Source organism: Sabethes cyaneus, chromosome 1 (genome assembly GCF_943734655.1).
Source record: "Sabethes cyaneus chromosome 1, idSabCyanKW18_F2, whole genome shotgun sequence".
NCBI lineage: Eukaryota > Metazoa > Arthropoda > Insecta > Diptera > Culicidae > Sabethes > Sabethes cyaneus.
The window spans coordinates 98,914,400-98,937,701 of NC_071353.1; the positions used below are offsets into that span (position 1 = coordinate 98,914,400).

At 39.5% G+C, this 23,302-nt stretch overlaps 2 protein-coding genes across 3 annotated transcripts in view; both read left to right on the forward strand.

The window, feature by feature from the left end:
• Positions 1 to 19,521, forward strand: part of LOC128732626 (serine/threonine-protein kinase Smg1) — a 70,476-nt gene extending 50,955 nt beyond the window's left edge. For both annotated transcript variants that reach the window (XM_053825916.1, XM_053825917.1), the window contains exons 7-10: positions 12,097 to 13,005; positions 13,067 to 14,008; positions 14,064 to 15,588; positions 16,046 to 19,521. In XM_053825916.1, coding sequence (XP_053681891.1) covers positions 12,097 to 13,005; positions 13,067 to 14,008; positions 14,064 to 15,588; positions 16,046 to 16,242 — 3,573 coding nt within the window. In that variant the 3' untranslated portion in view covers positions 16,243 to 19,521. The remainder of the gene's footprint in view (positions 1 to 12,096; positions 13,006 to 13,066; positions 14,009 to 14,063; positions 15,589 to 16,045) is intronic.
• Positions 5,358 to 6,371, forward strand: LOC128732627 (casein kinase I-like). Its single transcript, XM_053825918.1, has one exon. It carries the CDS (start codon positions 5,376 to 5,378, stop codon positions 6,369 to 6,371), a length of 996 nt encoding a protein of 331 aa, XP_053681893.1. The 5' UTR covers positions 5,358 to 5,375.
• Positions 19,522 to 23,302: the final 3,781 nt, after the last annotated feature.

Consider the following 23,302-nt stretch of genomic DNA (forward strand, 5'->3'; position numbering starts at 1 on the left):
TTGAACTGCCGAGGATAAAATCCTGTTCCTCGGAGTCTAAAGGTAAATAGGACAACGGCCGATGGTTTACAATGGCTTCAGCCTCAATCACCATCGTCAGTAGTCCCTCATCATCTAGCTTGCAGTTTTGTGGTAAGCTACTCATCGCGGTCTTGATTGAGCGGACCATTTGCTCCCACGATCCGCCCATGCTGGGTGTTGCAGGTGGTATGGAGAGCCATTTGGTATATGCGCTAGTGAATGTAGCAGCAGACTTGTAAATTTCTTCTATTTGCTGTTTCAAGATTGTTGCTGCTCCCACGAAATTCCGTCGATTGCCCGCATAAAACTCGAGGGGGGCTGCACGTCGTTTTACAAATCTTCGAATGCAAGCTATGCGCGACTGCGTTGACAGTGTGTATGCAACTTCCACGTGGACCGCTCTTATCGTTAGGTACGTGAATACTGCTATCCAACGTTTAGCGTTCGATCGACCAACTTTGAGCAAAAGAGGTCCGGAATAGTCCAACCACATAAAGCTAAAGGGCCGTACGAATGGTAATAACCGTCCGGTCGGAAGAGGTATCATTCTGGGAATTTCAAGACTAGCCTTGGACAATTTACACATCTGACATTGGGTCCAAAACTTTCGAACTGCTCTTCTTAGATGTGGCTCGTAAAACCGCTGACGTAACTCATTCACAACCGTTTCTGCATTGGCGTGAAGGTAGTTTCGATGGAAGTAGTCAATCACAAGAAAGGTAATTCGGTGTCCTTTCGGAAGGATAATCGGAGACTTAATTATTTCTGGAACTAAATTGACCGCATTTATACGGCCATCAATACGCATAACTCCGTCTTTCTCAAGCATCGGTGAGAGCTTGTAAAGAGGGCTTGACTTTTTCAAAGAACGTCGCTTTTCGATCGGCAATCTTTTATTGTGGGGAAGGATGACGATCTCATCCGGATACGCTTCCAGTTGAGCCTGCCTCCAGTTGTGCTTGGCTTCCATCAAGTCCTGCTGTTCGAGTCGTTCGCAGCTTATCCTGCAACCGACAGATTTTGCTTTCCAGAGTTGCCCGATTGTAATTTCGTAAGCTATCGCTCTATGAAGACGTTCCCATTTGGAGAACCTTATCACATCCACCAATGGTTTTGGAGTAGCAATTTTAGTGTGAATAAAACACGGACGAAGTTCTTCACTGGTTGTCACAGGAGTGTGTTTATTTGTTGGCCACTGATCTTCTGCCTGATACAAGAAACTAGGGACATACCATCGAGAATCGGCGTCAAAGCAAGGGCCTTTACCTCATTTGGTGGCTTTGTCGGCGAGGTTAGATTTACTGGGAACCCACCTCCATTCACATTCTTTGGTCATCGACAGAATATCGCCAATCCGACAAGCAACAAACTGTCGTTATTTGCGGTGTTCGGAACGAATCCAACATAGAACAGTGTGTGCATCGGGCCACAAGAACCGTCGTGTAATAGTTACAGAATGATATTTTCCATAAACGTAAGTACACGGGCACCAATTGCAGCAGCCATCAGCTTCAAGCGCGGTATGGATACATATTTCAAAAGCGCAACTTTTGTTTTGGCCGAAACTAAGGTACATTGCACAGAACCATCTGGTTTAACAATTCGAAAGTAAACTGCGGCGGCATATGCTTCCTCGCTAGCACCGACAAACACGTGGGCTTGGAGATTTCTGTAAAGTTCCGCATTTGCAGCGTGGAAATAACACCTCGGAATTTCAATCCCCTCGATATCATCGAGCTTTTTGGTCCACCTTTTCCATTGCGAGAATATCTTATCGCTTACCGACTCGTTCCATGTAATACCGGAGCGCCACACTTCCTGCATTCCGATTTTACCGTGTATCAAGAATAAAGCCAGTAAACCGAGCGGATGAAAAAGTCTCACGATGCACTTCAGTATCTAGCGTTTTGTTGGCCTTTTATTCCTGTGGATTAAAGACATGATATCTTCGGAGAACGTGATAGGAAAACTAAGCATATCGTACTCAGGAAGCCAATGCATTCCTAAAGCTCGTTCGAAATTATTCGTTGTTGGTGAAAGATTCTTCTCGGTCGCGTTCGCTTTCTCACCGAGGTAATCCAGCACAGCTTTGCTATTAGACCAATTTCGGATTTCAAATCCTCATTTACTGTGCATTAATCGTACATCTGCCGCAACCTCATGTGCTTCTCGAATGTTTTCAAAGCTTTCCAGATAATCGTCAATATAACGACATTTCAGGATCGCTTGTGCTGCTCTAGGAAATCTGTCCTCTAATTCCATAGCATTCTGATTTTTTATAAACTGTGCTGAGGATGGAGACGATGTTGCCTCAAATGTGGCGACATTTATTATGTATACACTTGCTGGCTCTTTCGGTTTATCGCGCCACAGAAAACGTTGCGAATGTCTATCGGTTTCTTTAACCAGTATCGATGAAACATTTGCTTTATGCCTCCGCAAACAGCCACAGGAAACTGGCGAAAACGCAACAAGACGAAAGGCAGTGATAGTAGCATATCTGATCCCGGAAGAAGAAGATCATTAAGGGATATTCCGTTTACCCAAGCAACAATGTGAGTTTTATTGTACTCTTATGGTGGTTTTCATGACCAATATTTGTCTTAAATGCCATTATAAGAGTGTAATAAAACCTAAATTATTACTTGGGAACTTTCGCGGCTGCGTCACAAACTAGCCTAACCTTTCCTGTCTTTTTGGGATTTTGAACGACGCCCAACGGTGTTCGGAACGAATCCAACATAGAACAGTGTGTGAATCGGACCACAAGAACCGTCGTGTAATAGTTAAAGCAAAGCCTAGGTGCTACATTCCGTTATCGAAACTTGAACTTGAACTTAACTCTAACAGCCTCTCCCAGCCGAGATTCGAACATACGACGACTGGCTTATTAGGCCAGCGTCATACCTCGAAGTCAAGTGGGAGGTAAGTAATGCTAAACCCTTCGTCTGTACACTGGGATCAATTTGACCCCAGGCCACTTTGAAAAGCTATAACTTTTTTATTTTTCAATGAATTAATCTACTTTTTTCGCGACTAGGTGTGTCTACCGAAGATCTTTTATAATAGAAGTTGTTTGATCAAAATTTTTTGAAAACTTACGTTTTGCGACAATTTTATTGAAAAACTTACGTTGTCTGTACATTGGGGTCAATTTGACCCTCTCAGCGAAGACTTGACGGATTTCCGAATTTTTAGATGTTTTAGAAAGGTAATTTAATGGACTAAATAGTAAAATTATGAATGGTGATGTGGCAAAGGGGACCTTTTACAAAGAGGGGTTTTAGTAAAGAAAAGTCGGAAAAATCGAATTTTTTCAGATTTGTGACGTTTATATCACGAAATCCGCACCACCTAGAATGATGGTTCCTTCTACAAAAATATACGCGTACATGGGATCTTCAAAATTACGTGTGGCATTTTACACAATTTGCTCGCTAAGTGGCGGTAAGGCGAGAATAATAAACTTTTTTTGTTTTAAATTTATGAGTTCTACTCGCGGAACAATTGGACAGATAGACAAGATTTGCAGTAAACATGGTCTTGTGACAGATAAAATGTATGGCTATTAGCGTGATTCAGAATTTGATCGCTAGGTGGCATTGGTGCTCCATTTGTTTTTATGTTTTTATCGTAGCTTAGAATACTGACTAGATAAAAGATTTTTTATCTACGGCATAATTGTTCAAATAGTCGAGACCACTCTATTCCGGAAATTTTTGGTACAAAATTCAGTCGCCAGGTGACGCTGACGATGTATTCATTTTCTTCCGGTAGTATGTTCAATTTTTGCGGATCGTTTTAACTTACATCCTGGCTGAATTAGTGATGTATTGGCTATATAGTATTGCGAATAATTGTTACTAGTTTTTTTTGCTAATAAATGTCGAAGACGACGATCTCTTGTCGAAACAATATGTTCATACACAATAAATAAATTAAAACAAAAGGCATACTAGCGCCACCTGGTGGTTAAATGCTGTGCTAAACTGTCTATCATAGAATGATTGCCGTAGACAGGAAACTTGCAAGTCATCTACTCGTTTGACTGCGACCAATATTTATAAAATGGTACACGTACACCACCTGGTGGATGAATTCTGAACCGTTCACCAAGGTTTTATCTACCACCGGACTATGTACACTTCGTATCTTGTCTATACAGTCAACTTTAGCGAGAACAAGAACGATTTACACGAGCAGAAACAAAAATTTGAGACCAGAAAAGATCGATTTTTTTGGATAAACGCCACCTAGCGAGCAAATCCAGTAAAATGCCACACGTGACTTTGAAGATCTCGTGTTCGCGTATATTTTTGTAGAAGAAAGCATCATTCTAGCTGATAAGGATTTCAAGATATAAACGTCACAAATCTGGAAAAATCCGATTTTTCCGATTTGTTTTCACTAACGTCCTCCGCCAAGTCGTCCACCTACACAGTAAGCCACCTACACAGTTTGCTTTGCTTTTCCCGTTTAAATCGTATGGGGGCATTTGCTCTAGCTCTTTTATTTATACAGCCTAATGTGTGGCCTAGTGATTAAATCGTTAACTAATATAACTAATATCTCTAATATAACTAACATAACTAATATGTCGTTATGTCATGCATGGGATGGTATTTTTAATAGACAAACTTGAATAATTTTATCCATGCATTCGCCATGCACCATAAAATAGATGTACAAGCATAGTTGTATCTATTGGTAAGAAGTATTTATAGTTTTCTTACAGAAGATGAAGAACAAACTGTAGGCACCATAGAAGTAGGTCAAAGAAAGAGATTTCGTACCCTAAGTCATCAGTCGATCGTTGTTCTGTAAACATAAAACTGTAAAAACACAAATAAACAGCCATTGCCCGACAATGTCACCTTCAATTGAATCGTCAATCGATGATGATGCAATGAAGTTCTAAAATCAACTGAAGTGGTTCTGATTCACTTCAAAACTGGTTTCCATCAGCCACACTGAAATGGGTACAAATTCATCTTGACGATTACTGATGATGATGACTTATTAGTATTTTTTAAATATTAGGTAACGATCAAGCGGTCTAGAATGAAAAGTAATTGAAATTACCTAACAAGTAACAATACAGTCAACCTTCGCTCGTTGCACTAAGCTTGCACTTGTTTTGTGCAAAATCGCGCGGAAACATGCAATTAAAAGGTTATCTAAACTTTTCGTTGTTGAGAGTGATTTCTGGGTTGTTCAGGTTATTTATGTTTATGTATTATGTTGTTGATTCTCTCCGGATCCAAGCAGGTCAGGAAAGGATTGCTTGTGATTGAAAGAAATTAAAATTGGAGATAAACCTAAACGCCAAACTGGGAACAGAGAAGAATAACAAAATGAATGAGTTTATCGTGGCAGGAAAGTACCGGGTCATCCGTAAGATTGGATCCGGTTCATTCGGCGACATCTATCAGGGAATCAACATCATCAATGGCGAGCAAGTTGCGCTTAAAATGGAGAGCCTGACGGCACGGTACCCCCAGCTGATGTACGAATACAACCTGTACAAAGTGCTAATCGGGGGCGTCGGAATTCCGCACATCCATTACTTTGGCCAGGAACGAAACTATAACGTGCTGGTAATGGATCTGCTGGGGCCTTCGCTGGAAGATTTGTTCAACTTTTGCAGTCGCCATTTCACTATAAAAACGGTGCTGAGGTTGGTCGATCAAATGATCGGTCGGTTGGCGTATTTACATATAAACAATTTCATTCACCGGGACATCAAACCAGACAACTTCCTGATGGGCATCGATTGGCACTGTAACAAGCTTTTCATTATCGATTTTGGATTAGCGAAAAAGTACCGGGACTCCCGGTCGCGTGTCCACATCATGTACCGCGAGGATAAGAACCTAATAGGCACAGCCCGCTACGCTTCGATCAATGCCCACCTCGGAATCGAACAGAGCCGCAGAGACGACATGGAATCGCTGGGCTACGTCATGATGTATTTCAACCGAGGTTCACTACCCTGGCAAGGACTGAAAGCCACAAACAAGAAGCAGAAGTATGAAAAGATCTCCGAGAAAAAGATGTCCACCCCGATAGAGCTGCTCTGCAAGGACTTCCCGGCGGAGTTTGCAATGTATCTCAACTACTGTCGCAGGTTGCGGTTCGACGAAGGACCGGATTATATGTATTTGAGACAACTGTTTAGAGTCCTATTCCGTACGCTCAACCATCAGTACGACTACACCTTTGACTGGACGATGCTGAAACAGCGAGGGATCCTAAAGGGTGGCACCAACGCCCTGCCCCACGCAAGCGGCGAAGGAAATCGCGAGGGACGGCGTAATAAAGATAAGCAACCAACTGAAACTGAAAAATAGGAATTTAATTTTTTTATGTGTAAAATATATAATATTACTAAAACTGAGTAAACAGAAGAAGCGGAAGAGAAAAAAGGAAGAAGAAGCAAAGCAAAACGAAACGAAACAAAACATGATCAATGTGAAAGAGAATTAGCGAGAAGTTAAAGAGATAGCAAGAAAGCGAGAGCCCAATTAGAAACGAAAGCAGCAGTAGAGATACAAATAGACAAACAAACCAGCTAGAAGCTAGTGAGAGTGCAGTTGAGTGCATCGTTTTCGAGAGAAAAATAATCTGTAAACCTTGAAACAGACACACACTTGGAAATGTAACGAGTGAAGTGGGAATTTGCGTTGAAGAAAACAATAAATCAAACAAACAAACAAAAAGAGCAAATCCATACCTATCTATAAAAATGAACCGATCGGCGTGAAAATTTGTATACAGGGGTATTTGGGGCTAGAAAAGTTCTTATGATAGTTAGAGACCCCTCCCCCCTAAAAGGCTCCTATACAAATGAAACACAAATTTCTGTATTACTCAAGAACCAATCAAGCAAATGGAACCAAATTTGGCATGTGGAGGTTTAGGAGGCAGGAATTTTCTCTATGGTGTATTGAGACCCCTCCGTCCGTTAACAGAGGGGGGCTCGTGAAATAGTACATTCCGCATTAGGTTTTTCGCGGAATGGTATTCGGCGAAATGTTATACAATTACGGCGAATATTTAAATGCTATCTGCTGTATTTTATCTGGCTAAGCAATGGGGGGAGTTGTTTTCTATTTACTGCGAGGAAAAATTGAAAATGTGTATATTAAACTACCCATGCTTTTATAGTTACGTTACTGCCAAAATGAATCATCTAAGATTAAACTCCTCAGAAATTTTATAATGTGGGCGGCTTGCCCGCGATTTATCTCCCATTCATCAAAGCTCTTTAGGCCGTTTAAGACGAGTGGCTTAAGCGCTACCTAGAGGACCGTTCGCTCGGTTAAGGTTGCCCGGCACGAAACCTAACCTCAGGGCAGGTAGTGGAAGATGGGTCCTGAATCGCGCAAAGGAACGGTTGATTTGCACACCTGGGACGTTAATCTACCCGCGTCCAGATGGTGCCACCATTACCTTTAGTGAAGACAACGACCGCCTTACCGGTTCAAAGAAGACAGAACCTATAAATAGAACGTTATCATCACAGACAAAGATCTCCCTATCCTTCCCTCCTTCTCGCTTCAGGGTGGCTGGTTCCCGTCAGCCAAACGGAGAAGAAAAAACAAAGCCTAATTCAAAATATCGGACGCGAATGTGAGAACGTTTCAGACGCGAATATCAACGAAGAGGAGAAACAATTAGGGCTAAAGATACATATAAAGTGCGAATGTACAATTTTTAATCTATTTATTCCAATTCGATCGGTTCCAAGGATCTTCTTTACTATTTATAGGCCTATTGCTATAGCTTTTCTTCCTTAGTCTAAATGCGGTCAGATTGGCTCGTTCCAAAAATAACTGTGGAACGGCACAAATGTTGGCTCGCCTATTGGCGTTCGAGCGACAACAAAAATGTAGAAGGTAGTGTGTGTGACTTTGAGAGTTTAACGTGCATGGTTTACGCGATTGATTGGATCGGTTAGCCGCTGATCGGCGGTGACTACTGGCACATGAATCTCAATGACGCGCACCGTAGTGATGGCGTCGTCAGATGGCAGCAATGGCGTCGGATAGCATCGCTAAGTAGTGTAATGGCAGCGTGATGGCGTCGCTAGCTGACGTTCGGTTCGTTAGCGATGGCTGACCGTTGGGAGCAAGAAATTCCTTCGGTTGCTCGTTGGCTGAAAGCAGCCGCCCACAGTCGATGACAGTTCATGACGCTGGTGATGAATGAGCCAGGACCAATTTAATCGGTAGCAATTGCTCGGCTATAAATTCAACGCGTCGATGGTTAGCGCCTGCTTACGATACTGTCGTGAAGGCTCCGCAGTGGCACCGCTGTATTAGGCGTCGCTAGAACTCGCACGGCGTTACCGATCGAGACAAAAAATGTAACGAAAAAAAATCCGTCGAACGGCTGTCGACGCTTTTAAGCGACTTTGCCGGCACACCTTTTTTGAATTCACTTACCTTCTTGAATATCACACAATACAGGACAAAACGTCCGTAGACGCTAAATTGACCACACTTCCTAGCTTTTGTCCGCACTGGCTATAATCTAATTGGATTAAAAGGTCTGTTAGTTAATAAACGAACTAAAAACTTTCTCACATTTAAATGAACTTACAACAACGCACGTGGAACTTTACAATTTGCCAGTCACTTTCACGATCGAGATCGAAATGAAAGAGTAGAAATTTGGAAATCCTTAGAAAAAATAGTAGGCATTCGAATTCTTTTCACGGAAGTACGTTTTCTTTAGAAAACGACTCTTCAACGACTTCGTGTCTTTCTAAATGCTTACCGTATTTAGCTCCAATTCCTTAATCGGTTCGTTTCGTGTTTCTCGCCACAGAATTCGTTGATACTGTCTGTGAGCGCTATCAACTATCACTTGCCGATACATTTTAGGCACATCGGCGGTGAAAACGTATTTGTACAGACGGAAACGCAGCATAATAATATTAAACAATGAGTCCTGAACCGTTGGCCCAACCATCATAACGTCATTGAGCGATAAATCAGTAGTGCTCTTAGCCGACGCGTCGAACACCACTCTAAGTTTTGTGGTTGAACTGTCAAGCTTCATCACACAGTGATGAGGATGATAAAATTTCCCAGGTGCAGTTTCACCTTCATCGACAACTCTGCAATGTCCAAGCGCTAAATATTCATTAATGAATTCGACGTATTTTCCTCATTTCAGGGCATTTATCCAATTTTCGCTCTAAATAAGCGAATCGTTTCATGGCTTGCTGCTTGGAGTCTCCTAGATCAGTAACATTATCACGAAGTAGCAACATAACGACGAATCTACCATCATTCTGACGACGATATGTTTGCATAAAATGCTGTTCACATTATTTCATTTTCTTGTTGGTCAATGACCCAAAACCGTTTGAGCAGATCGTTCAGTTCGTCATTACTTGGCTGAATTGCAACAGCCTGACATACTTTAACAGTGCTCATTGTTGCAGCATCAGAAATTGGACCGGACACTAACCATCCCAATAAGCTTTCTTGCAGAACTGGTAAATTAGCAGCTAATCTAATTTTGCCTTCTTGTATCAGAGAGAAAAATATTTCTGCGCCGATAAGCATATCTATACGTGACGGATCGTAAAATTTTGGATCTGCTAACATCAATGATGGAGGTATCTGCCAACTCGTCGAATCAATTTTCGTCGCTGGCAGCCTCCCAGTCACCTTGGGAACAACCAAACAGTCTAAAGAAAATTCACATTTCGACGTTCGTGAGACTATTACCGCATTAGCTTTAAACTTGACTGTGGTCTTCATTCCGTTTACTCCAATAACCGGAATATTAGCACCCACACGTCGCAATCGAAGTAAATCAACCATCCTTTCGGACACGAAATTTGCCATAGCACCAGAATCAAGCAGCACACGACATTTATGTGAGTCACCGTAACAATCATATACCATAACTTCTGCTGTTGCAAGGAGGATTTGCTTCGTTGTTGTGCCGAGTTCAAATGGCACCGAACACTTCGCTGCAGTCAACGAACGCTCGGCTCCGCTACCACCAGCCTGCGCAGCGTCATCGACAAATGGTTTTTTATCTTCTGGGTGCATCAAAGCATGATGTTTCTTAGCACACAACAAACAGTCTTTACCGATCTTACAAGTCGCAGTGCGATGCCCTTTCTTCAAGCAGGCGAAGCATAATCCCAACTGTTTAGCCTTCTTATATCGCGCGTCGACGGTTAACTTTTTGAATTCTTCACAAGCATCTATTTTATGGTCGATTCCACACATCACACAGCCATATTCAGTTTTGTGGATAGTGGGAGTGTGCATCTTGCTTACCGTGGAAGCAATCGAATTTTTGACGTTTAAATTTTTCATCTTTACAGAAACTCTTGCAGCCTGCTCACAGCGTTCTAATACATGGCAGTGCTTTCGTAAGAATGCAATTGTATCTTTGTACACAGGAAGCACTCCATGCTCTACCGATGACTCCCAGCTTCTTCGTGTGGCTGTATCTAACTTTAACGTCAGCAACGTAATAATGATTGCTTCTGCCATCTTGTCCATTTTCAAATTATGGAACTCAAGGGATTCAACTCTCTTCGTACAGTCGTTAATCAAGGTTTTCAACTCGTGAGTGGAATCTTTAGTCATCGGTTTAAGGTTTAATAACTTCGTAACAAGTCCGTGTATAACCATTGGAAGGTTCTCAAAACGATCAATAAGTATTTGCCAAGCGCCTTCGTAATTGTTGTCGTTTAACGTTTGCTCATCGATCACTCCTTTGGCCTCCCCCACGAGAGCCTTATCTAGGTAATGAAGCTTGGTGGCTGGAGAATCATGAATGCATTTATCAACAATGTCACAAAACCTGGCCTTGAACTTATACCAATGTTCATATTGACCGTCGAATATTGGTTGGCAAGGGCATTTGCTGCAACAAAAACGATGGATGCACCCGCTGCTGACTGTTTGAACTGCTGGTACCACTATCATTGGAATCCGTCAGTGCACGTAGCTTTCTCTCTCGCTCTGCTGTAGTGATGTTAGCGATCGCTCTCTGGTCGTCTTCATATTTTTCGATCATCTCACTCAGAGCGATTCGTACATATTCGTAAAGCTCTTCAAAGTCAATAAACTGAGGTTCAAACTCATCTTTTCTCGCGGGGTCGGTTAGATAGATGCGGTTTTGAAAATCATTATATTCTGCATATGCAGAATCCACGGTTTTTACATAAAGTTTTAGCGCATGAATGCTAAACTTTTTGTTATTTAGTTCAGCTGCATCAACCGCCGTTTTTATTCGATCCACTTTAGCCCTCGTCGTCTTGCAGCACTGGCACAAAGCTTCCACCGAATCAGCCATTTTGTTTTTCGCTTCCCGATCACTTTGCTCTTTTTTTTGTTCTCGTACGCTCACCGCTGGTGTGTGTTCAATTCTATTTATCGACGACACCGGCGTGAATAACACTTTCTTCGCGTTTCCGGAGCGTAAAAACATGCCACTGTCTTCCAGAATATCACGTCAATGGATCCCAATCAAGCTCACTGCTAGACCACGTGTACAATGGTCATAATCTTCTGGATCAAATAAATTCACGTTTTCAACTTCACGAATAGTTAAAAATCGCGTCAAATTCCCCTTTTCGCGCACGACAGGAGAATCAAAAAACTTTTTAACACTAATTCATCCGGTTCGAAGGACCAACATGTCCTTCGGATAGTCAGTGGAAAAAAGCACTCGTGGACTGTATTAAAAAAAGGTATTAAAAAAAAGGTTCGATACAGATTTCACATAACTGATGATTTTTGTTGCCAACATACGTAGGGGTGTGTTTATACCAAAATACAGGGTTGAGTTAAAAATGTCTTACACGGTAAATATCGTTAAACATTAGGATTAAGGATTTTTATGTTCAAAATAAAAGATATGTTTTGACAAACGCAAAGAATGAAGTGACAGTTTTACGAACGAAATTGTTTTTTTGAACATACAAATTGCTTTTGAAATCTCAGAAATCAATTAAGCGTGTTTGAATCTTAATGCTCATGCATAACACGATATAGTTCTGAATTTTATACTTATATTTTACATTGTCTCTTACAGGGCACATTTCGATTGGCGTGTGAACATGTACTTAAGTCACTAAAAAAAGGACGAGAAACTTTGCTTACTCTACTGGAAGCATTTGTGTACGATCCGCTAGTAGACTGGGCTGTAAACGAAGACGGCGGGACCGCGGCCTTTGCCGTTTCAACCTATGGTAACAGAGAAGGATTCAACAGCGAGCTTCGCCATGCAAAAAAGCAGCTTGAACGGGAAGTGAATCGCGATACACTGGCGATCCGGTTTTCTGAAATTAAATCTGAATGGAATCAAAACCGTGACGACATATATCAACAATTATTGTTGATGCAAACATTGCTACAAGAACTTAAATTATGCCGTTTAGAGCTTTGTACGTCCGAAGGGCATCGAGAATCACTCTCACGCCAAATACAAGTTATTCGTGAAGCAGAATCATTAGAGTCAGCAATTGGAAGTCATCCTTTGAATACACTTTCTCAACGCTACAGCGTGTATAAAAAAATTATAGACGATCACGAGTCAGCAAAAAGTATATTGCTGAATAAACTTTCTGATGCCGAACAAAAACTGGAAAATTACAAATTATTTTGGGAAGATGTCAAAAGTCAGAAATTGCGTGAACTTGTAAGTAGAGTTCACATCAACGTAGAAGAATGTTCATCCTCTGAATTTGATCAAGTACGAGACTTCCTAGAAAAGTCTAATCTTTGCGACATCTTCTTGAAAGCAAACGAATGTCGACACAAATTAAACGATCACATTCTGAAGTTATCTATGGTGTTAAATCACGCATTGGAATTACTTAATCAATATGGCATGATAATAAGTTACTATTCAAACGGTTGCGAGGAAAATCACTGGCATTTTAAGTTTACTGCTTGGTATAGAAAGTTGATTGATGAAAATTCCGCACAGTCTTGTCATGAGGTAAGTAATGCGAATCAATGCAAGCAGGTCAGTATGACAAACGACATTTTAACCCTTCCAGGTTTTACATCTCCACCAGCAGCACGCTGTAAAAATTCGCCAACAGACTGCCAACCAACAGGTTATTTCTTTCTCTTATCATTTGGCAAACATATTATCTGAAACAGGATTCCGATTGACTGAATTGGTTAACTATCATGCACAAGAGCTGAATGAAAGTACCGTTTCCGTTGATCAGATGTATGAAACTTCACTTTCATCTATCAATTCAATCGCCTTTAGCAACCCAAACGGACAGCAAATATTAAATTGTGCAGCCGTTAAACTGTTTCTGGATCTGAGCCAAAATTATTTATTGCTGGAACAAACTGCTTCGACCGCTGGAGACTCACTAATCGATCTACAGTTGAATGACAACTGGTTTTTGATAGAACTATACATGGCTTCTGCGCAACTAAAAGCATTGGCTCAAATTATGTTCGATCAAAGTAATGAAAATCATGCCCACCACAACGACATTTACTCCATAGGATTCAGTTGTCTTTCAGCTTCCGTTGATATTTATGAATATTTGCATACGATGAATGAACGAATAGCGCAGAACTTCCTAACCGAGACCATGCAAGGTATTATTTCGGAGAACCAAAGCGTAATAGATATGATTTCTGCTGTTTCAAACCTTCAATCGAATATACCACCCCTGTCTCAACTGTTAGACGAATTAAATATGCATCTGCAATGTGTGGTAATGAATATTCCATCATCTCATTGTCACTCCCTCACAATGGTGGAAGAGTTGAAACAAAAGTTTACAAGTTTAGGCGAAAGTTACCGATTGCAAGAAACACCTACGGATGGCGCCAAATTATATTTAACACTTCATTCCTTGTTCAACGAATTACTGGAGAAACAGTGTGGCCTCTTGCGAATTGTTTACGACGGCATGATGTTAATAAATGAAGTTGACCCCCTTGATCACATAAAGGACTCCAAAGATCTAGCGGTACATAATTTTTCTTTGTAAAAAAAATGACGTTAATTTATGATTTTATTCTTAGGTTCTTATTCTAAACAAATCGACAAATGACGTCCTGGAAAGCATATTTGTCGTAAAACGAGTACAAGCAATAATTGAATTTTTCACATCCTGTTTGCAAATTGCCTGCTTCTTCAAGGGATCTGCTTATACAGTTCCATTCAACGATGATTTTTCGGTACGAGCAATCCGAAGATTTGTTTCAGATTTCGTCTACCATTCAATGCTGGGTGTTGGACCGATTGCTTGCGGTGCTATGCTCTACGGTGTTCTTCAGCGCAATAATCCCACACTAAATGAAGGTGTTGCAATGCATCAGCAACTGTCCTACAATAAAGATACGATCGCTTTACAAGAGCTTTGCAATGCAACTATTGAACATACGCTTAGTGCTGTACATATATCCCAGCAGGAATACAATAACGCTAACAATGCCTACATAAATTTAGGTTTTATGTGGAGGAAAAAAATGCGAATTAAATTGTTGTCTGAGCGCATCATAACGGAACAAATTACGCTAAATAGAATTCAAACGTTGTTTGTAGCTCATAATTGGTTGCATGAAATTCCAACAAATCAACCACAACGAGAAATAAACATCAATACAAATCGTTCTGCTGTGGTAATTCAGCTTCAAACGTTTTTGACACAGTTGTCATCCATTAAGTTGACTTTACAAAACCTACACGAAGAGATACGTGCAAACACAAACACAATCCTGCACCGCCTGAAATGGGCATCTGGTGCCAATTCTGAAATAATCTATTTACTCCAATCGTTTGAACAGGCGTCGATGATGAAACAGGAATTTTTGGACGAATATATGCTTTACCTGGATATTGCACTTAAACATTGCAGTTCTGTTTTAGATCATGAAATCATTCATTTACAGAAATGTCAGGATCAACAAGATCAAGAATTTATCGAGTTAGTGGAGAAATTCAAAAATGCATGCACAAAATTAGTGTCTGGCTCAACAATGGTTAATAGAACCGAAATTGCACTCGTAGAATTACTTGACCCAGAGGGTCAAATTGATCATGTTTGGCTAGACAATGTCCGAGCATTGATCGATGATATGACCGATCAAGTGCACACAAAAATTGCTCGCATGGAAAAAGAAACTCGGAATGCACAGGAAAATTTACATATGAGTGCTCATAAGCTTCGATCCCTAATAAGTGCCCATCATTCGCTTGCATCAGATGTTCGAAATTTGCTTAAAATTAAACTAAAAATGGATTCATCACCGGCATTGAGAGAATATTTGCTTAAATATAAGGCATTCTTGGAAACTATTTCCGAATTGCACTCGAACGTGCTTAGCAAAGATTTTACCGACGGACTGGTACAACATGCTATGCAGCAAGTTCAGAGTACTCTACCAAACGTCCACTCAGTGTTCGATAAACTATTTGCCTTTGATCAAGGATCAGATGACGATCACTGTGATGAAGGAAATGAATTAGACAGATCTGAAAAGGTGCTCGGTGAAGTTATTCATTCTCCGGATAAGAGATATACCAACGAAGGAAAACCTGATAAAGGTATGTACAATAAATAAACATGTAGGTATGTATTCAGTAAGTGTGAGTTACTTTGATTAAAATGGTCGCGGTTGCCGTTTTCATTGAAACTATATGAAACAAACTGAACTTTTCTTCTCCGTGGTATACCAAGAATTGTTTGTTAGACTATCGCACCATGCTGGTTGTAAGCTCAAGTTTATTACTTGCTGAAAAATATATCACAATGTTATTCAAAATATTTTTTAACCTGACGAATATGTTATTGCTCCCCTGCTTCCACTGGTAACGTGTGACCCAGCACAGACCTTTCAAAATAGCGTGTTTAGTCTTTAGGTCAAGAGTTAGACAACTGCGTTTTTTGACAAATCTTAAGTTTTTATTTTTACCAATTTTAGTTTTACGTACCATTTGACTAATTAGGTAAAATTCTTTCAATTTATTTTTGTTTTACTTACCTTTCATTATCTGTTTTCAGGGCAAACTCAAAAAGAACAAAAACGAAATGCTTACGCTGTTTCGGTTTGGCGTCGCATTAGAATGAAGCTAGAAGGACGAGATCCGGATCCAAATCGTCGCTGCACCGTACAGGAACAAGTGGAGTGGATGGTGCAAGAAGCGATGGATCCAGATAATCTTGCTGTGCTATATGAAGGGTGGACTCCATGGGTGTGAGCTGGTAATTGAGTAATTGAAATGTGTTGGTAAGTTCTCGTAAAATCAAACCCGCGAAAGGCGAAAGCGTAACATTTGATTACGCCTTTGCTGTTAGTAGCGGTTTCGAATATCACCAGCAGCAAGTAGATATGCTGCTTACTGTCCGTCGGAGCAGGCGAATCATCTCCGTGGAGTCGACCCGGGCAGTGCTATGACTGCCTAACAGGCACCTAACGGTTTCAATTAAAACTGCTGCTCTATCTACGCATCCATTCACTGTGGTAGTTTTACGGCATTTAAAAGATGAACTCAAAAATATTTGCGACTTACGCTGCTGTAGTGAATGATTCAAGAAATTCGTTGCCATCAAATCTTATCACCTTCATGCATCGAATATAAATGATAAATTTTGATTAAACCATGCACACTCTCCTTTTCATTAATGCAGTTTTGATTGCTATTAGCATTTTCTTTCTATGCCGTAGCAATCCCAAATTCCAATTCTCTTAATACATCATAGAAGACTCGAACTTATATTGGATGAACGGGATATTACAAAAAAACAACAATTTGTGGCAGTGAGGACTCAAGTCCACTACTAAAATGTAACTACTTGTTGCATTTTAACTACGGCGCAAAACACCTTTCCTTTATAGAAATATTAAAATTCTTTCCAATTTTAGTTTTTTTTCTTTGTGATTTTTGCGGAACAGCGGACAAATGAATTCGAATGTTTTGATTCTTCTATTGCTTCTATTACATTAATGAGCGGATCTACTCACTGTAACTAACTTGTACAATACCTGTTTGTTTTCCCTAGTTTGTTTCTAAAGCATATATGAATTTCTTATTTATGAGGATTCTATGCTGCAATGGTTACATAAAAAGAACCACGAGTGCATTTATACCGGTCGGTCATTCGATGGAAAATGTACAATCAAATGTTTTTTGACGAAATTTTTCTCGTTTCCTGCCTAAAATCGATTTGTATTTTGTTTTTAATTCAGTTGCTAGTTTTTACAAATCGCAACATGTGATTTATTAAAGTATTGTAATCCGAATAAATCACTATTTTTTTAATGTTGACGGTAAAGCACAGAGAAAACACATTTAGTCTAGATAAACTTTGAGCAGTTATCAGCGCCACCTAGTCCAGGTATTGCTATACTAAAATGGATAAACTGCATATTCCCGTTGACGTTGCTGCTGATACCATTCTGGATATGCCCACTATTCCAATTGATTGTTTTTCTGTAATTAAATAGTGCATTTTTATGAACAATTGTAGACCACGCTTCTGTTTGCTGTCTTGACCTTTATAATGAGGTTATTTTTTTATAATGTGAGTATTTAAAGGAACGGTAGAAGAAAGTGATGAAAGAAAGGTTTTAATAGTATCTCAGGGCAAGACAAGACGTAAAGAGGAACGAACGTAAATGAGTGAGTTGGAGGTTCGTCGATCCACAGAGGGAAAAAAGTTGTTTCGAATCCACCTATAACTGGCTCTCACTCTAGTAAGAGGAACGTTATGTAAACTTAATAAATGTTGTTTTAATGACCTTACCTTAAAAAGCAAAGCAAAGCAAAGCCAAGGTGCTACATTCCGTTATCGAAACTTGACCTTCTGTTTTTTATACGACAGACTTCGCATACATGACAATTGCAGGGCCAGTTGCTACGATCCTATTGACTCTAACAGCCTCTCCCAGCCGAGATTCGAACATACGACGACTGGCTTATTAGGCCTGCATCATACCTCGAGGCCAACTGGGAGGCAACCCACCCTTACCTATATCTATTTTTCCGCTTTTTCCTTTCCCGTCTTGTCTCGCCTTGAGATACTATCAACACCTTTTATCTTAGGGCGATAAATGTTAAAGTGATGAATGTGTAAATGTTGAAAACCATTCTCCGATACTCCGTTAGTTCCTGGCAACACGAAATAGCGAGTATATCCAGTATTTTATCCAGTTTTATCCAGTAAGCTATTTTTAATATATTAAAAACTATCTTTATAGTCAGCATTAAAAAATAGCGATTTTCAGATTGCAATACTTTAATAAATCATGTCTTGCCTCAAAATACTAAAATTCATAATACTAAAACTAAAAAATACATATAATTTTTTTGAGCGAAGAAAGATAGAAAAAAATCCATTTCTTGTATCATTCTTGTATACATTATACTATGCGCAGCAGTTTAATTTGTGCAGTCATATTTTCATTCTTTGGGATATTCATAACTAAGCCCTTAAATTATGAAATCATTCGCCTAATTTTCTTTTATTTTAGTTACGGGAACCTATAAATTATCATCTTGTTCATGTATACATTTTTACTAAAGAGAATAAGCTTTTTATAGAGGCAATGAGCGTTAATATGTTAGGTATTAATGTTTTCCAAATTTTACATATATTGTACTACGACAAAATTTAGATGATGAATGAATGAATCATAGATTCCTTTTTTTGCAAGCAGCTGATTTAGTCATACTGGTCAACTTCTTAGGAAACGTTTGTGTTTTGTAACAAACACTTTTTGGATAAGTTTGGATCCACTTGGTACAAAATGAAGTAAGAAAGAGTAGCAACCTTCGTTTGTTATTTGACACATTCCAGCGTTACGGGACACCCAACGGGGTGGCATGCTAGGATTTCAGCGTAACGAACTTCTATTTTTATTCCGCTTTCACCAAAACTGGATAAACTGTTGTCGTATTTTCACTCATTCAACAGAAAAATATTATAGAATGTATTATATATTACAAAACTGCAAGAGTATTCATCAAATTGTACTAAACTGCATAAATAATCCTAAACTGCCATCATTTGATACAGTCAGCATCAAGTTTTGTTACCCGATTTAACATTGCTTTAGAGTGACCAGGCCATTTTTCGGGTGCCAGTGCCAGTGATGTCGGTTACTCACCAAATATATGGGAGATGACAATAACCTTGCCATTCCGTTGGGGACACCATGCCCACCCTGCCAATCAGTTCCTATTGAACCAAATCCCTAGCATACAACTGGAAAGTAAAGTCCGCTCTAGTAAGCAATGTTACAAGCTATTTGCCAAAAATTTGGTGACACAAGAGCCAATGTACATAGTTAAAAATGTTGCTAATTGTGTCCCGTAACGCTGGAATGTGTCATTTGGAAGTTCTGCTAAAATTCACAAAAAAAAAATCATAGATAATCGCGGTTACCTACTTTCAAAACTACTTCTATTTTCATTTTTCCATTCTGCCATACATGTTACGTTATTTCTATCGAAAGTGACATTAATATCAATAAAACTTATGGGTTACTTATCAATGCGTATATACTGTTTTGATTATTTTGATGACAGTTCATTGTTTCCTTTACCTTTACTAAAATATTTGCCAAACTATAACCTGCCCAACTAGTATACTTAATGCAGTTAAGTGACCCATTAATAACTACTTTTCAGACAAATTGGCCTTTTTAATTGCAAATATGTTATAAGGTTTAATTATTATTAGCAGTGAAAATTGTGATTATCAAAAGATAGATATGGTTTATTAAACTAATTTGCATTAAGGTGAAATTAGTCGTCATCGATTCTGCAAATTTCAAAAGCATTTTTTTTTTGTTTAAAACAAAATTTTTTTCATGAAAATATATTAGCTGTGTTCTGATTGGCAAGAAGAATGCAGTGAATATATTCCTATAAACAGAACCCCGCTTTTGGGCCCAAAAACTGCTTCCGAAATTGGGCTCTCTGACGAAAAGTTAATGACTGCTAGTTTCCCGTTAACAGTATGTGAAGGTGGAATGTGGCTAAAAATTGTGTACTTAAATCCTATTCACGTTTTCGCGTGCGTAAAGGCAGCTAGTGGGTACAACTTTCGGAAAACGTTAGCATGCCTTTGGCAACTTTATCCACGTCAAGTTGATATTTCCAGCCTTAATTGTTGTTGTAGAACTTTCAAGCATACGTGAGCGAAGTTCCCAAAAGCAAATAAACATTGTAGAAAAATTTACCCACTAGCCGCCATTAGGCGTGCAAAAAGGTGGATATGTGGCTTTTCTTGTTGCTACTATACTACGGGTGGAAGCATAATTGTCTCATGTTACATTGTGTCAATTTTGATATTTTGGAACCTAACGTTATAATTCGATATATATTTTTAAAATAAAGGGTCTCTACGATAAAATGACAACACACTCAAATTGCTGTAACTCTAACGTTGGGTATAATTAATTAAATCTCTGCATGGAGAAAGCTTGATTTTGATATTTTGGAGCTTACTTACTTACTTATGTGTCCATTTCCGCCGATCCGGCAGAACAAAGGGATCAAATCAAATCCACTGCTGACAGTTACCCGCCATGGCTTTCACCTGTCGCCAGGACAGGTTCTCGTATACAGCTATCGGCCGTTGATGGCATCGACGATGGAGTTCCTCATTGGATATCCAGTTGTCAGACCACCAGGCACGAATGATATATCGCAGGTACCGGATGATAAATAAACGGTATCCCACATCAAATTGCATTATGGAAAATATTACCCACTGGGTATTTTCTCTTGAAAATTTGGGTAGAAGTAGTTTAGAGTGTATTGTTTACACTGCATTTTTATCGCGGTCAGTTTTTCGAAAATTGGAAAAAATGGCGTCACCCGAAAACCAACGACGCGAATTTATTTTGCGCAAGCACCTGGAAAATCTTAACTCTCTCATCATGGATGATGAGACTTACGTCAAGGCGGACTTCTGGCAGCTTCCGGGGCTACTGTACTTCGTCATCCAGCACAAGTTTGATGTTCCGGAGTGTGTAAGAATGCAGAAACTTTCATAGTATGCCAAAAAATACACGGCACACGGAGTGCACTGTTCGTGACTACCGGGACTGTGTTTACAGAAACGTTTGCTTCTTCTTTTGAAGCAACACGAGGACCCTGCGATCTTCTGGCCGGATCTAGGTTCATGCCACTATTCAAAGGATGTCAAAGGAGGACATAAACGCACCGGAACTAAGGCCCATCGAAAAATACTGGGCTATTATGAAGCAGGCAATACGGGGGGGTTTGAATGAAATTAATATGCCAAAATGGGTTACTAATGGGTTATATTTTATTGTCTGAAAATTTGAAAAGCATCGGTCAATTAGATAATTTTCTACAGCGTTTCATCCGTGATGCAATTTGATGTGTGACACCCTTTACCTGCTGTTTTTGCGTTGTCTCCGCTGAGACGCACCACGTTTCGTAGGCATGCAGTACGGCATGTAACGTTTAAATTAAAAATTCGGGTTTTCGTATGTAGGGTGATCTGGTTTGAGCGCCAAATGTTTCGCAGACCTGCAAAGGCATCCCTGGTCTTCCTGATCCGTGTGATTATATCAGTCTTGGTACCACCATCGGACATTGTCTGGCTATATCGATCGATTGAATCGATCTGGTTGTGATGTGCGTGGAAGGTTATAGTTATAGAGGGTTAAACAAAATTAGCATTTTCATGTTTAAATACTTCACTAAGAAAACGTTTGTCGACGTTTTGCTTCGATGATGAAGGCATAGTTCTTCGAAACGTCAGCTGAAAACGTAAAATAAAGTTTTCGTAAGAAACCCGAGACCGAAAAGCCACATCTTTTAATAAAAATACAACGGTCTATTATAATTATCATTGGCATTAGGGAAATTCATCCAGATTTGGCCCCCAGGAAAAACACTTTTTTCGTGAAGAGGGAAGATGTGTAGTATAGAATTAAGAATAAATATATTCAAATATCCAACCGTAGTAAGCAAGCCTAGGAAAGTCGCCATAAAACTTGACAGGTGTCGACTCAACACGTGGAAGGCAACCAAGCAACCGTTGCCTCAGAATAACGCACAGTTCCTAATTTTCACACGACCGGTTAACACGTGCTTACCGAAGCACAATTCTAAATACGTGGAATTTACCAATTCAACCCGGTAGCAGAATTCACAGCAGTAGGGTACTTGATCCAATAGTTGTGGTAGTACCAATAATTGCGCTACTATTCATTATTAATGCATATTTTTGTCATCGTAGCATTTTAGATAAAACAATTACGTTCATTATATAAAACAGGTTCTCAGAAGTATTGGTAGTTAGACTACTACATTTAAAATTAAAGCATTATTTGCTAAAATGCCAATTTTCCAAAATCTAGCGCAACTATACGCGGACGCGCCGTTGGAGCGCACAACTATTGGTGTTCATTTCTATAGTTTTGCTACGATGTTTTTTTCACTTAGCAACCTAGCAATGTATATGGAATAACACAATTAAAGGAACACCAAACTTAATTAAGGAAACATTAGCGCAACTGTTGGTACAATATAATTGAATCGGAAAATTCATTTTTTCTTTATAAAGCTTCTCGTACAACGAAAGCAATTTGTCTTGCCTTGTGACAAATACCTTGTATTTGATAAATTTATATCCCACAAGCATTATTTGAAGCATATACCTCAATAAAAAAGAAAAATGAAGTTATATTGTGCTTAGTGGCGCAACTAATGGAGCATCTACCCTATATGGATACAATCTGGTAAAAGGAAAAGATAACCATTCACTTTTCTATGACGTTTCACTTTCAGGACATCAAATTGGACTAGATTCAATGTTCAAATGATAAAATCGGTTAATGAAAAGGGGTGGTTTTACTTTTGCACTCTGGCATACTTTTCAAGCACAGCTATCAGATTGGTATAGGTTTAAAATGTCGTAATAAATCTTCGACCTGTTGGGACGGGCGCGGGTTTGTTACTTTATTTGTAAAAGGAAACCATACTAACAGATGATGTATTTATCTATCGTCCCTGCCTGTGAAGTAAGGTAATCACGAAGAATATATATCCCTTTAAGCACGGAGGGTTTTAGTTACGATATTTTTGGTTTTTGGATCAATATAATTTTTTTTTATCGCTCGAGATACCAAAACCAGTGTATTCTACACATTGCAATAAATGTTTGCTAAATTTAGCAACCTACACAATTGTGTGGGTTCGGCCTTATCTTATACCATTGCACTATGGGTAAAAACGAGCCGAAAAAACGGATGCAATTAAGATATGGCCTGCAGGC

Coding starts and splice junctions, on each gene's coding strand:
- LOC128732627 (XM_053825918.1), top strand. CDS start 5,376: ATGAATGAGTTTATCGTGGCAGGAAAGTACCGGGTCATCCGTAAGATT.